Here is a 15,222-nt window from a genome sequence, read left to right on the forward strand (position 1 = left end):
AATGTGTACTTTTAAACAGCCGTGAACTTATTTGTCGTTGTTTATTTCTGGTTTGGTCTCATAAAATTGACCCTCTCACACTGTATTGTCACTTAATGACAATAATGACAAGACAATTATTTAAACATTTTGTTCATTTAAAAATGTCTTGTACAGCGTTTGGTTGGACTTATAGACACTCTCAAGGGCGTCCCGGTGGCACACCTGGTAGAGCGCGTACCATTGGGGCATTGTCCTTGTAAGCGGGCGGCCTGGGTTCGAATCCGATTCGGAGCCCTTTCCCGCATATCTTCCCCTCTGTTTCCCCCTTCACTCTGTCCTATCAATAGAGCCCAAAAATGGCCCAAAAAATATCTTTAAAAAAAAAAAGACTGATAGACACTCTCATTTTTTCAGGTAAGTAACGTACATTTTGCACGCCCCCTTTCACAACTCGCCCATTTGTGGTACACTATTTCAGAGGTGTTTCCAGAGTTCCTATTCCGTTGCTGTCACCTTTCTCCGTCCCCTTAACTTGGCCACGCCCCCTTTTATGGCCTTTTATTTTGTAGGTTCTATTGGGAGGTGGCCAAAAATCGCTGGACCTGGCTTGGCTGGCTCGGGGCCCATTCATCACTGCTTGCAACTTTAATTTGTGTTGTTTTTTTTACTAACATCCCAGTTAATGCTAAAGGTAATGCTGACATGAATTAGCAGAGACTTCTCTCAGTCAGGTTGAGGTGTAGAGAGGCGTTTAGTCAGTGTCATCAGATCCCTCTCGCTCCTCCACAGTCCAAATATGGTCTGCTCCGACCATATGAAAAGAAAGATGGCGACTAGTGTAACGCTGAACTCGATGCATAGATTTGCAAAGTAATTTTCAGAATACTAAATGTCATGTTTAGCTGTGTAAACATTTAATGTTGGTAAAGAAAATAAAAATTCATTAGGCTTTACTTGGAAGACAGGAAGTGAATGAGATTTCAGAGCATTGGCAAAGCATGTAATGAGCCATCTTCTTTCCATCCAGTACCTTTGGCTGAGCTCCTGAGCACCTGTAGAATTGGCACTTGCAAGCCTGATTTATTTATTAGCTGAATTTGCATTTCTGAGCATGTGTAAAAAAAACAAAAAAAGTTTGAGGTGATGCCAATAAAGACAAGACAACTGAAATTTGAACATGATACACAGTTTTTATGTTGTTGCAGCCACATACCACACTCTTATTAAATTTGAAAAATAAGTATAACCGAACTGTTGCTCTTGTATTCCCCTGAGAGGTTAGACAGGCCTGCTTGTCCAGCTAACTTCCCAGAGGAAGATTTTACTGCTCAAAGCTTGCTCTTCCATAGCTCAGGAGACAAATTTGAGATTCTCATCTCAGCCTCATTTTAGTTTCTATTTTGTCTAAAATGTTTCTCATATGTTTCTCCTAAAATTCACTAGGAGCAATAGGTGAGACAGAGTAATTAGAGGGAGTCATACTTGAGACTTAAGGGAGATACCTTGCTAATCTCAATTCAGTGTTTTTAATGGCTCCTTTATTTCTCCTTGGAGAAGAAAATGAGCAATACTGGAGCTCCTATGGAGCAATATGGCGCACGCATGCACGCTTATATATATATATATATATATATATATATATATATATATATATATATACACACACACACACACACACCAACAGCCATAAGGCTTTATAATTCTATACCAAATGAGCTGACAGACAAATTGATTTCCTTTTTGGAATGAATAAAGTAATCTGAATCTTTATTCAAATTCAAAACAGCAGGACTCAATTGTTAAGTACAATGACTGAGTATTTTGAGTATTTCAAGAAGCTGTAATAACATTCACAATAACAATGTTTACAATAAAGTTAACATTGAAAGACAGCAAAAGCTATTCTCACATTGCCTGTACTATAAATGCGTCTCTTTTCAGTAAAAGTATGTTTTTAAAACAGTAACAATGTCTCCAACAGTGTTTTGAGCAGTATCAGCACAAGTTTACAACAGTGCACATTGCACAACATTTAACAACTTTAGAGTCTTTAAGGCCCTCATGCAGCATTTGCATACAGGGGCTTTTTTGAACATGGAACATTGAACATACATCAGTATGCCACATGAAATACTTTACAGCGTTGTGGCCCTGATGCGGCATTTGTTTATGAAGGCTTTTTTGACCTTACTTTTCTCCACCGGTGTCCATCCATCCAGGGTACTACAGCGCATGATGTAAGCTGCAAGAGAAAAAAAACGGAGAAAAGAAAGCACAAATTACAAATTTCATAATGTAACAGCAGTTACAATGACAGTATTGAGAGCTTTTTTTATCCCGATGTCACAAAATTCACATTGAAATATCTCTATGGTTCACACGAGGAAATTCAGTAAAACTGTGAGGTCACTAAAACAATCAAAAAATTAAATGTAGCTATGTGACACATGGGGTTCTAATACATCAGAAACTATGCCAAATTTGGCCAGATATTGTGATGAATGTGAGAAGGGGCAGAAGAAAGAAATAAAGAGTAAAATTACAACAAATTCATTTTTGAAAATAATTTGTGCTTCTTTATGTTATGTATTTTTACTGATGGATTTCCACAACCTTTCCATATTTCCATAAATTGTTGACAATGAGCAATGTACTTACTTAGAATCCCACTGACTTTGAACTTATCCAGGACTGTCTTCCCATCTGGCACCTTCCCGTGCTTCCCAAAGGCCACAGCATTTCGGCACTCCTCTGCAGTAAAAAACTCATCAAAAAGAAGATGGAACAATCTGAGGCAGTCCTTCTTTGCTTCTGCATGTATTGCAGCCAGGCGGGTAGAAGACACGAATAGGCCACTTTCTGGATACAGCTCTTGCTTTCCAGATCTGTGTTTTGGAGCCCCAACATCAGCCTGCGGTTGGATCTGTTCCACTTTGTTCAGAAAGCTTTTTAATGCCTCCAGGTGCTCACCACCTGTGACACAAAATATGAATTACCTTACAGGGACACAGCAGCAAAAATAAAATAAAGGAAAGGAAGAGACTAGTTTTAAAAAAATCAAGAGATTTCATGATGGGCTAAGATTTTTACCAAATTGTTAAAAGCTTTTAAGTTTTAGTTTAATTTGGTACATAAGGAAAATTGTGTGAGAAAAAAGTAATAGTGTTAAAGGAACAATTAACTGAAACAGAGAGACAAAATGTACTTACTTATACCGCACAGCACATCCTGCAGTTTGGCCTTCTCCTCCACTAATTTTTCCATCTCTGCCTTGCATGCCCTGCATGGCTTCCATGACCTGTCTTCTCTTGATTCAGGCAAACTGAGAATTGGCTCTCCAGATTCTGGAAGTGGATCACGCTCGATGATGAAAGTATCCGCAGATGACGAGCTTGAAGAAGTGTCAAGTTCAGACGTACTAGGCTGGCTCTGGTCCCCAAGAACAGCAGATTCTTGGTTTGGACTGTACAACATTTTGAGAAAGCTTTCTTTGGGTGTCACAGTAGGAGCTGGTGGCTGTCTTTGGTGATCTAAATTCACCAAAACAGGTTGTTCTGACAGGTCTGAAGATGTGGGCAGTGCCTTGTGATGCTTTGGATACTGTGAAAGGTTGGAATGATGTGTGACTGGAGACAGAGTGGGTACATACTGGTGGAGCAGCTGGGTAGGTGGATGCTCGTAACATGGATGTTTATGTGGCGATGACTGGGAAACTGGAACCTGGTACTGTGGCCAGGCAGTTACAGGTTGGTGCTGTGGCTGGATGGGTAAAGATGACTCGGTAGGTGGAGGTTGGTACACTGGCCAGGTAGTTGGAGGCAGGATGAGTTTGTTGTCCACAGTATTTGGATAATCCTGTACAGAGGTGGACTGACCTGCTTGAGGTAGTGATGGAAGGTTGTAAAATCTTTGAGCAGCTGCATCTCTTTTTTTCAGGTCTTTCTTTGTAGCCTTCTTGACATCCTTTTTAACTGTTCCAACGAAGTCCACTGTGGCGCTGTAGAACTTGCTGTCGGACCATCTTGCAAGTACTTCTTCCCCTGGCTTCAGATCTCTAAGGCAGGCGATGGGTTTTTCATCTTTGCTTTGTATATCACATACATTAAAAAGCTTTGCCGTGTATCCATCTTCAAAGGTCAAAAATACAAAAAGTCCTGAAAATGAACAGAGAGTAAATAAAGGAGATTTTGAGTAAACTAGTACAGGCTAAAAATCAATCTTACTTAAACGTGCTACTATATCTTATTGGTCTCAATCCTAATCCTCTTAGACCTTAGCAAAGATAAAAATTCATTTCTTCACTTTAGCCTTCAACTAGCATTAACTTTATTCTTTTTGCATTTGCTTCACACTTCTTCACTCATGCGACACTTTACAATAACAATGTATTTAATTTGAATCATGCACTCTGTATTCTATCTTTTCACTTTGTTTTTATTCTATTTAATTATTTTATGATTACTGCATGCATTTTATTATCAACGAGATCAACAAAATTCCTGCAAGTCTATGAATGCAGTTATTTTTATTAATTTCTCCAAGATGCCCGCCTCCTCCAGGTAAACAAACACCTGGTTGCATGTTTGAATAACTATTTGCTGTTGTCTGTGGAACAAAAATGGTGGCGTGTGAGCTGCAAATAGCTTAAACGGTGGTAGAACACACTACCTCCATTTTCTGCTGCTGCTCGGAGGTGGGGACAGAGAGATCTGCTACATAACAGGAGACATTAAGGGAAAAATCTGCACATTCATTATTCTAGAGGTAAAATATTAGGAAAATATGGCCCATGGTTGTTTTTGCCTGGAATTGTCCTTTAAGCTGTATTGTCTTTCATGCAGACACCGTGATATAACTGCGCCCTCTCATTAATTCTTGGTCTCAAGCCGCCATCTAGTGGTGCACATAAATCGCGCGACATTGCTTGTGACAGTGGGTGGTAACGGAAACACCTTTCCTCAGGCAGACTTGCCTGTAAGTCCGCCAATATATGCTGCCAATATATTGATAATAATAATCCCAGTGATAAGAGACCAGAGACTGTCAAAGATTTTGGTTATTATAATGTCCAAAGTAAGTTAGAAATGACAATCACGCTAAAAATTAGCTAAGCAATATAGTGAAACAATAACTCAATTACCATCTGAGTCCTGTTTGGGTGAGCCGGGGTCTGGTTCATAAAAACACATCTTCTTCGGTGGGTTTCGCGCTCTTTTGGGCATCTCTTTTTTGGTATTTCCTGCTGGGCCATCCATTCTGTTAAATACATAAAAGTACAATACATTTTATTTATTTAAAAAGGTGGTTCAATGTCTTACTTAGTTTTATCATGTCATTACATCTCATAATTTGGTACAGCAACTTGTTGAACCATTTGATGTGTTACTGTAACCATATCAGACAACTCAGGAACTGAAAAAACATGGTCTTTAAGAGGATATATCCTCTTAAATTTCAACACATAACAATTTTGGCCACAGCAAGCACTTTAAATATGCATGAGGCTCCAATGCAAATATCTTAATTGCCAAAAATCATACTTTTATGGTAAGATTTGATCACCAAATTAGACTTGCTGTCTTGTTTGCTAATTATATATATATATATATGATTAACCACTCACAGAAATCTAAAGAATTAACACATGAATAAGTATATAAAATTATGTTTAAGTCATGAAACAATAAGCAGTATGATCTGCTCTGAAACGCTGGAGGTGTGTGCTGGAGATACTGAACTCTGTCCAGCTACCTGCAGAACTCCCTTATAAACATACACCATTTAAAACAAGCCTTGTTTAGAGCAGTCTTGGGATAAACAACATGGGTAATACTGAAAAAATAACATTCATTAGCCACTTCAATGTAATTCGGCACATATTTTGTAGGTAAAATTTTGTAGGTCAATCATCGTTGTGTTAATTTGAAGTTTCTTTCAATGGAGTTCAGTATTATTTTACTCACTTCACTGTTTGTGGAAAAAAAAAATCCCAAAGTGCATATTCTTTACGTAAAAGTATTACTGCAATAAATTACCAGTGTTAGCTAATCATAAGTTCATGGCCACATGTGGTCCGGGCATATAGCCTCACTAGCTAGCTTCACTATTTGCCACATATGCCGACCAGTTTCTTCAAAAAAAGTATCTGAACCAACATAAACACTCGCCATTTAAGTTTTTACAAAGTTTTACCCAAATTACGCTTGACAAAGATGTCGCTTACCTTCTTTTACTTCCAGTAGCGGTTCCTTCTTCCTCCATCTCTCTTGCTCGCACTCCAACCGTTAACGTAAGACTTTACGTTAGTCATGTCAATTGACCAATCATGATGCAGTATTTGTGACTGATGGCGCTCTCTCCCAATGAAATGTTGACGTTAGGGCTGCATCATTTACTGGGTTCAAAGTTCACAACTTGTTTGCGCCAAATGCAACTCGTTGAAGAAAACAAAGATGCAGCTCCTGTAAGTGGTGAGTATATAAAGCTACACTTTTTCTAAAGAATAAGTTTACTTATTATTAGTGTGAATGCCTTAAGCATTTTCTTTATGAGTTTAGCTTGTTTAATTTAGTTTTGCATGTACAATATATTTGACAAATATTTATATGTGATTAAAAATGTATAATAATAATAATTTCGATTAATTAATTAATTTAATCTTAATTGTTTATATATATATACATATATAGTACTATGAATATATGTAATTTGTATAATTGTATGTATAAATGTATAATTTTCAAGTGCGTATCTCTACTGTTGAAATTATTTCAGGCAAACAGTAGGGCACATTTGAAAATGGCACAGAGGCACAACTCACGTTGGAGGAGAAAAGTGAAGAGCCAACAAAATACTTGCAAAAGATACAGAAGAAAGGTACATTTACATTTTATTATTTGTTTATTGTCACTTGCAGTGATTGAATATAAGTACATTTACTCAAGTGTTGGTACTTAACTTGTCACTTAATATTTCCACTCCACTACATTTTGCAGACAAATATTTTATTGTTTACTCCACTACATTTATCTGATAACTATAGTTTTTATTTACCTTACAGATTGTACGAAGCATCAGAGCCAAAGCACCACATGTTTTAATAAATTTATCTAAATGATTTAACTGATGCAGGTTTTACCCAGGTATGCCTAATAAAATTGTATGTGAGTATTAAATGTTAAATGTATTATTCTCTGTTTTCAGCAGGACACACAAGGACAGGAGAACAGAGGTAACGAATGTGCAAAAATAACAACTCTGTTAGACATGTAAGAAATTGCATGTTGTAAAGCTTTAAATTTTGATCGACTGCAGTGTTATTTGAAAGAAAAGTTCATGTATCCAATAAATCACTGTTACTTATATGAGACTTGTGAACCTCACTTGGTTTGTCAAGGTTTTACTGGCAGCTCAAGTGACTATAACACTTTAATAATCTAGTAATTAGTAATGTGTTTAGCAGAAGTATAGTGAAAAATAAACATGTCTAGTCTAGTATACTGCTTTTGAACAATTGGTGTAAATGAGCCATTGCTATAAGAAAACAAATTTGCTAAATACATTGGGACTTTTTTTTTCGAGGTCAGATGACTGCCGCACTGAGCAAGAGACCAGTTCTGCTAATCTGGAAGCTGATGACGTTGCAGATCTGGAAGACTCTTCAATCACAAATTTGTGTGACCTCCATAACACCAACCATACATCCCAGTGCAGTGGACACACAAGTGAGATGCATCACTCTGGACTTAATGTTGAATCAGAGCCTGAACAGCCTTTTCACACAGATACATTTGTTGATCACCTTCCTGAATTTGTTGAAGAAGACGAAAATGTGTTATTTGACGATGACCTGTCATTTTATGATGACCTGTCATTTGAGGACGGTTTAGAGCTAAACCAAGAGGAGGGAACAGAACCCAAAAGCCCTACAAACACTGGAGATAATCCAATTTACAGAGATGCGCCAGTTTCTGTTGCAGAGAGTCTTCTCCTCATAATGACTTTTGCAAATAGACACAAAATAACAGGAAAAGCTCTCAGTGACTTGCTTACACTAATCTCTCTGCACTGCCCCTCTGATATCCAGACTGAATGTCTTCAGAATTTACACAAATTTAAACAATTTTTTGACGATTCCTCCTCTCCGCTTTTGCACAAATACTGTAGTGCATGCTTCATGACTGTTGAGAGTACAGACAACCAGTGTAAAACCTGTGAAGCCAGTGTGTTGATGGAGGGATCAACTTCCTATTTTATTGAGGTTCCCATTGAAGCACAACTGAAGAGATTGTTTGCTAAGGAAGGTTTTGAAGAAAAACTTATGTTCAGGTTTAATAGACACAAAAAGTGTCATGACAGTATTGAGGACATATATGACGGAGAAGCCTATCAGAAATTGACTACTTGTCATGGCCCTCTCAATGATTCCAGAAACATTTCTTTAATGTGGAACACTGATGGCATACCCATTTTTAAGTCTTCAAAGTTTTCTGTGTGGCCTTTTTATTGTGTCATAAACGAGTTAAACTTTGTTGAACGCACTAAACGAGAAAACATGATATTTGCAGGTCTTTGGTTTGGGGACTCAAAGCCGTCAATGTTGACATTCCTTGAACCACTATGTGAAACTCTGAACAAAATCGAAAGAGATGGAATTTCTGTTCAATTTGCAGGAGCTCAAGAGCCTTTCCTATGCAAAGCCTTTACCATTGCAGGTACCTGCGATTTGCCCGCAAAAGCATTGGTATATAATACTGTTCAATTCAATGGACAGTTTGGGTGTCTAAAGTGTGAACAGCCAGGTCAAACAGTAAAGACAGGAGAAAGAGGTCATGTCCATGCCTTTCCTTTCCAGAAGACAGATCCAAAAGGCCCACCTCGTACCCACAAGGGGTTTGTAGATAATGCGAAGATGGCCTATGATTCCAACAGCATTGTACGTGGGGTGAAGGGACCTACCTTTCTCAGTAGACTAAAAAGCTATGATTTGGTCTTGGGTACAGGTATAGACTATATGCACTCTGTACTACTGGGAGTAATGCGTCTATTGATGTTTTTGTGGTTTTCCACAGAGTTTTCCCGATGTGCATTCAGTATGGTTAGGTCAATCAGAGAAGTTGACAAACGCATGAAAGAAATAAGACCGCCATTTTTGATTAGATTCCCTCGTTCTGTGTCCTCTCACAGAATGTTCTTTAAAGCATCTGAGTATCGGTCCATTTTGCTGTTTTTTGGGCCAGTTGTATTCCGGGGCATTCTTGCAGGCCTGTACTACAACCATTTCCTGCTCCTTAGTGAAGCGATCTTCATTCTTATGATGGAATCAATAACCCCTGCGCAAATAGATCATGCTGAAAAACTACTTTGGAATTTCTGTTCTCAAATGAGTGGACTTTATGGTGAACGATACATGATAGCCAATATCCACTTACTTGTCCATTTAGCAGATAGTGTAAGAGCTCTTGGACCTCTGTGGACACACTCTTGCTTTCACTTTGAAGACAAAAATGGGTACTTACTTCGTCTTATACATGGGACCCAGAATATACCTGTCCAAATGGTTAATGCTGTAAAGACTATACAGTCTCTCCCTAGCATCACACAAAACATAAAGCTGAACACAGTAGCTACCGAGTTTTTGGCCAGAATGACAAATGGCACTAGTTATCAAGCTGTTAATGTTGACAATAGTGTGGCCATGATAGGGGCAGCATTCAACAGATGTCTTGAAACTGATGATATGTCTCTGCTGGAACAGTTTCGTGGTCAGGGTTTATATACTAATGTTGTCAAGGCATATAACAGAGCTCAAATAGGGAAAACGGTTTACACTTCCAAGCAGTATGTCAAAGCCAAAAGACGGAACAATTCCACAGTGTTATTTTGTGATGGTATGCAGATCAAATATGGTCAGATTGAATTATTGTGTTCCTACAAAGAAGGTCAAAATGAGATGAATCTTGTATTTGTGAATGAATTTGCAGTTGCAGGTATAAATCTTCTAAGGGACACTTTGACAGGTGGGACATGTTTCCATATTGTGAGCCTCTTGGAAGTTCCTGTAAAAAGGACAGTAGTTGGACTTGAAAGTATTTTGGGAAAGTTGATGTTTATTGATTTGTCCTCAATGCCTGGTATTGTGTTTGCTGCACATTTCCCTAACAAACTTGAAAGGGACTAAACATATTTATGAACTCAAAGACATGATCTTTTTGTGAACAGAAGAGCCCATGATTTTTCCAACTAGTAGAAATTCCTTACTGAAAATATAGTCTCAAGTTGATGGGCAGATAGTATTTTGATGCTATATTAAGACAAATGTCAGTGATCTCAACAGTTCTATTAATATATTGCCACACAAATAGGTCACTTTGGGGCTTAACATGAGAAGATACAGACATCTGAATATATTACATTGACACCACTAATGGTCTGAGTTTTTGTTAGTTAAACTTTGACACAGCTGAAACGTATCTTCTTGGTCTTAAAAGCTACATCGTTGGATGCTAATATAGTTTTATGATCTTGAAAGACTGTGATCAGTGCAATGTTCCATGTACTAATATTGTTAGATTATTGATTTTGAGATATCCAGTGAAACATATTGTTATAGTGGTTTTTGTTGGCATTTTGTAAAATAAATTTCCACAATGCAAATGTCAAAAGCGTGGCTTTCTGTTTACTGTTTTGATATTAATTTCCTAACTATTTTCACAAATGTGTTCACTATTGAAGGCAATGGTAGTGAGTGATAAAAGGTGCTACATTCTGATATTGGACTTTGTTGAAATAGTAACTTTATTGCTCTCAAATTACCAATAAATTGCTGTCGTTTTTATTTTACGTTTTATGTGGTTCATGAAAAAAACCTGAATTACATGCATTGGAATACTTAAAATTATTCATAGAAAATATAATTAATATAAAAGCAGAAGGTCTTTGCAGCCTACAATCAAATTTTAAATCAATTCATTCTGAGTACAGTAATACATAATTTAAAAAAAATCATGTGGATTACAATCAAGTCAACATGATTAAAAACAACCAAAACATTGATCTAAGTCTGAGAAATCAATGCATGCTTGTGGAGAGCTCTTCATTTGTTCTGTCTGAGCTTAGTATGAGATGGATAAATTGAAGCGGGGATGAGAATAGATTGAGTTTATAGAGAGAGCTCTCTAATTTCTCTGCACGAGATCACAGAGAGACACAAAAGTTGAGAAACTCTGAGAATTATATTAGATCTTGTTGAGATCTCTTCTGAAACTTAAAAGGAGACTAAATTGAGATTTAGTGCATCTTATTGCTCTGGAGAAAAAGATGAGACATAGGAGAAATAACCTTTAGTCTCAGTGTGGTGTCACACAAATCTCATAGTTGTCTAGGAGAAGTAAATGAAACATTTTTGAGATCTCTTTTTGAATTTTCTTTTCCTCTGGGTTGGTCTAATCACAGTCATGTGAGAAACCAGTGAGAGCTTGTTAAGCCTCTGATTGTTCTCCTCCAGAGCCCTTCTCCTATCTCTCCCCCGACGCCGACACTGCCCAGCATCACACCAGCTCAATTATCCATGAAATATTCTCCCACACGCGCCCTCTGATGACGCATATTGTTGAAAATGACTCTCCGGTTGTGCTTTTCAACTACACATTAAGATCCAGGGACGTGGGGGGGGGGGGGAGCCATATGTGATGCCCCTTTTTATTTCTGCCTTGCTTGTTGTTTTTGTCTTTAATTAGCCCGCTGATGGAGAATTGTTTGTTGGCTGTTTTCGGTCTGCTCCCTATGCTTCTACAGAGCAGATTGGTGTGCCACTGGTCATGGTTGCCATGACAACAGCAGGGACACCGGCGAGTGGTGGAAAGTTTGCTTTTCATGGTATGGATTGGCCCCATTGTCCTATTTATACTGGCTGAGGGTTTTTAACGGTTTTTTGGTGCACAACAATAAAAACACAAGCCAGAAGTAAATTGTGCTTTTGTAAAATGCAGTGGGATGTGATGTGAATGTCATTTGCAGAAATTTGAAGTGATCCAGCTTTTTGTTATTCAGCGCCAGCACCGCACTGCGATAGCAAAACTCCAGCCTCATCTTTTATTCATGACTTACCACTTCACAAAAAAATTCAGCTTCTCCAAAATAATCCAGTTCTACAAAAGACATGCATGTGTGTTCCAACTAAATCTGCTCCCCTGTTTGAATTCAAAATATTTTTGAAAAAAAAAAAAAGGTACTGTCAAATGACAAAGGTTTTACATCAGAAGGAACACAAAAGCGCTGGTGGCAATCACGTAAGGAGCCCCTCTGGAGACTGTAGGTGGTTGTCTGTGCTGACACAAGGACTTCACAGCCCATTCATCCCCGAGTTGTTCAGCCGCTCGCCCAACACTGCACAACAGGACCACCGGGCAGGGCCGCTTTATCACTGGAACGCAGTGAAGACACCAACACAGACACCTTGCAGGGCTGGAAAAGCTACACGCAGGGCCGCTTCGCCTGGGAGATAAACAAACGGGCACATCTTCTCGGGAATAAACAGACACACTGGTGCTGCAGCAAACACACAGGCCCTCTGATACTCTCATTACTGAACACAGTCAGCTCATCATTGTGGTCTGTCCAGACAGGAGCAAATAAACATTGACCGGGGCTACTTGATTTCTTATGAAAATCAGATGAAAACAATGTGTGAAAGTAAGATGATTAAAGGAATGCACGCACACAAACACAGATCCTTATCATTCTATTTTTTGAGGACCCTGATTGGCATCATGATAGCCTCTTACCTTAACCTTAACCATCGCAGCTCTGGGGGGGAGACACCCAACCATCTAGGGGGGTCTGGGGGCATGCCTTCCCAGGAGAACATTTAGTACATTTATAAGTAAAATGCATCGATCGTGTGCACTTTGAGAGCAAACACCTCATGTAACATTTTTTAAAATCGGGAGATACCATTTTGAAAGCTGCATGCGTTTAGTGACAGGAAGTTATTCAAAACAGTTAGTCACAATTTATTTTGATTAAAACGACTTTAATTGTTAGCAAATGTTAGCTCGCAGCTACCGCAGCAGTGTGTTCGGACCTCTGACCGGCAGGACAGGTTGATAGTGTTTAGGGTTACGGATGGATCATGTGGGGGCAGGACTGATACGGACAGTGTCTGGATATGCGTGCATGCCTTGGAGAAGGGTGGAGAGGTGGGGGTCTGGTTTTGACTGACTGACGGGTGACAGATTGCTGAGCAACGGCAACACAATGGCAATCAGGTTAAAATACTTTCAGTAGCTTAAAATGTGACATTAGCGCAACACATGGGAGTCTGGCGGGCCGCCAGAGTCTAGGTAATTAATGGGAAACCCTGTAATACCAATCCTTATCCTAACCCTAACCTAAGCCTAATTCTAACCTCAACCTTCAAGCCAAGTGTTAAGCCAGTCTTCGGGCAAGAACGAGTCCGAGAGCAGACAACGCGACCATCAGTTCAGCCGGAGTGACCATTTTGCAGCGAAGTTTTGTTTTCCAAAAATGTCCAAAACGTCTTCTCAAAACTAATAACAAGCTTAATGCTGTGTTTTTAATCTCCATGGTTACTTCTATGATTTCTCCGTTACGTCATTTCCTGTTTTCATGTTTTGGATTACGGTCACGAGACTAGCGCCACCCGTTGTTATGGAGATTTATTGCATCTCACGCAAGAACAGCAGAACATACAGGCTGCTGTGTAGTCGGCAGTCGTCGCGGCGATGTGTTTCACTGCTTTTTTTCACCGGACTGTGTCAGACGAGAGGCGACAGAACCGTCGGACAAAAGCTCTTTGGCGTCGGGTCCCGTCAGGTCCTGTCGGGGCAGTGTGTGGGGGCCTTTAACCCTCAAACAGGCCTTTGAAGAAGTAAGGTTCTGGCCAAAATGTCCTCACTTCAGCAAAATGTCCTCACTCTGTTGGTTAAAATACTTTCCTGGTCCTCACTTTGTTCGAAGTACAAGAACACACACACACACATGTGTATTCAAACAGACACCACTTGAGAAAACATTGTTTGACAAACTGTGGTGAAGTAAAGGGTTAAGCTCTTGGTGTTCCTGTCCCATCTCCAGTTGAATTTGATAAGCAGTTGGAAAGCTCTATATAGGGGATGTATATGTAGATCCAGTCACTGTGGGAGATTTTTGGATCTCAGTGCCAAACTAAGAGGGGGAAATCACAGTAAAATAACTCTGAGTGAACGACTGGGAAGGTTCATCCAAGTGGCAACCACCACTGCTGAGTGTTGAAGCCAAAAGTGAAAGGAACTTACAGCTCCACTGATCGATATTTCTTATATTAACAATGGATCAAATGACTGAGACAAGGTCCACAGAGAGATATCACACAACCCAAACAGTTCTGCAGATCTTTTTAACTTTTTTTTTTATTGTTTTTAGTTTTCAGGCCGACAAATCCACCTCTCAGTTACCTCATTTGCAGTTGAAGGAAGCAGATGTTTTTAGTAAAAGCTCTGATAAACCCACTGTGAACTACCTGCCCAGTACCAAACAGAGTTATGTTAGAAGGGGGTCATTCCTGTGTTCCCAGAAACATATGACACATCCTGGGAACATGATCTTCTCACGTCTATGTATAATGAAGGTCTGAAAAGTTATTTTTACCATGGTGTTTTATGTTTGTTATTTAAGAAAGCAGATGAATCTGATATAGACAATTATAGACACTTAACAATTATGAATACTGACTAAAAGGTATTTGCTAAAATAACCATGAACAGGTTTACTGATATGTTAGATTACATTATAGATAAAGAACAAACCTGTGCAATTAAGGGCAGATTAATGTGGGACAATCTGAAGCATTTTACAGGAAATCATGAACAAACATGAAAGAAAAGATTTTTACATCGTAGGGCTCGACCAAAAAAAGCATTTGATTATCCCGACAGTATCTCTGGTCCAATGTCTTTGTTAATTCTATTGAGTGTCTTTATTTTAAATCAAATTAATTCAAATGTGTGCGACATAAATGGTATTTTAACCAAACCTTTCAAAGTGCACAGAGGGTTGCCATCAATTGGAAATGGATGTCCTGATGAACCAGTTTATATGAGTTGGCTTCTGGGGCTCAATTAAATCGTAGCAAACGGAGGGTGTTTGGATTGGTTCCGAGTCAGACAAGGTTAACATTAATATTCAGACCAAACAAGAAACTAAAATGCTTGTTCTAACTATTTGTAATTATGATTGTGC

General features: G+C 38.9%; 2 protein-coding genes across 2 annotated transcripts; one reads left to right on the top strand and one right to left on the bottom strand.

Annotated features, from left to right (window-relative positions):
* Positions 1 to 1,705: 1,705 nt before the first annotated feature.
* On the bottom strand, positions 1,706 to 6,233 carry LOC131990666 (uncharacterized). The gene is made up of 5 exons (XM_059355753.1): positions 6,206 to 6,233; positions 5,123 to 5,238; positions 3,192 to 4,136; positions 2,641 to 2,955; positions 1,706 to 2,224 (listed from the first exon to the last, which is right to left on the bottom strand). The coding sequence occupies exons 2-5, from the start codon at positions 5,235 to 5,237 to the stop codon at positions 2,118 to 2,120; spliced, it is 1,482 nt and encodes a 493-aa protein (XP_059211736.1). The 5' UTR covers position 5,238; positions 6,206 to 6,233; the 3' UTR covers positions 1,706 to 2,117.
* LOC131991462 (uncharacterized) lies at positions 5,951 to 11,673 on the top strand. The gene is made up of 5 exons (XM_059356916.1): positions 5,951 to 6,452; positions 6,757 to 6,858; positions 7,186 to 7,213; positions 7,569 to 9,746; positions 11,489 to 11,673. The coding sequence occupies exons 2-5, from the start codon at positions 6,781 to 6,783 to the stop codon at positions 11,671 to 11,673; spliced, it is 2,469 nt and encodes an 822-aa protein (XP_059212899.1). The 5' UTR covers positions 5,951 to 6,452; positions 6,757 to 6,780.
* The last annotated feature ends 3,549 nt before the right edge of the window (positions 11,674 to 15,222 follow it).

Source organism: Centropristis striata, chromosome 18 (genome assembly GCF_030273125.1).
Source record: "Centropristis striata isolate RG_2023a ecotype Rhode Island chromosome 18, C.striata_1.0, whole genome shotgun sequence".
In the NCBI taxonomy this organism is placed as follows: domain Eukaryota; kingdom Metazoa; phylum Chordata; class Actinopteri; order Perciformes; family Serranidae; genus Centropristis; species Centropristis striata.

What these genes read in the sequence shown, in the direction of transcription:
- LOC131990666 (XM_059355753.1), bottom strand. Translation starts at nt 5,237, where the DNA reads ATGGATGGCCCAGCAGGAAATACCAAAAAAGAGATGCCCAAAAGAGCG. An exon ending in GGATGTGCTGTGCGGTATAA is followed by an intron (nt 2,956 to 3,191) that starts GTAAGTACATTT and finishes TTTGTGTCACAG; the next exon opens with GTGGTGAGCACCTGGAGGCA. An exon ending in CAAAGTCAGTGGGATTCTAA is followed by an intron (nt 2,225 to 2,640) that starts GTAAGTACATTG and finishes TTTCTCTTGCAG; the next exon opens with CTTACATCATGCGCTGTAGT.
- LOC131991462 (XM_059356916.1), top strand. Translation starts at nt 6,781, where the DNA reads ATGGCACAGAGGCACAACTCACGTTGGAGGAGAAAAGTGAAGAGCCAA. An exon ending in GCAAAAGATACAGAAGAAAG is followed by an intron (nt 6,859 to 7,185) that starts GTACATTTACAT and finishes CTCTGTTTTCAG; the next exon opens with CAGGACACACAAGGACAGGA. An exon ending in ACAAGGACAGGAGAACAGAG is followed by an intron (nt 7,214 to 7,568) that starts GTAACGAATGTG and finishes TTTCGAGGTCAG; the next exon opens with ATGACTGCCGCACTGAGCAA.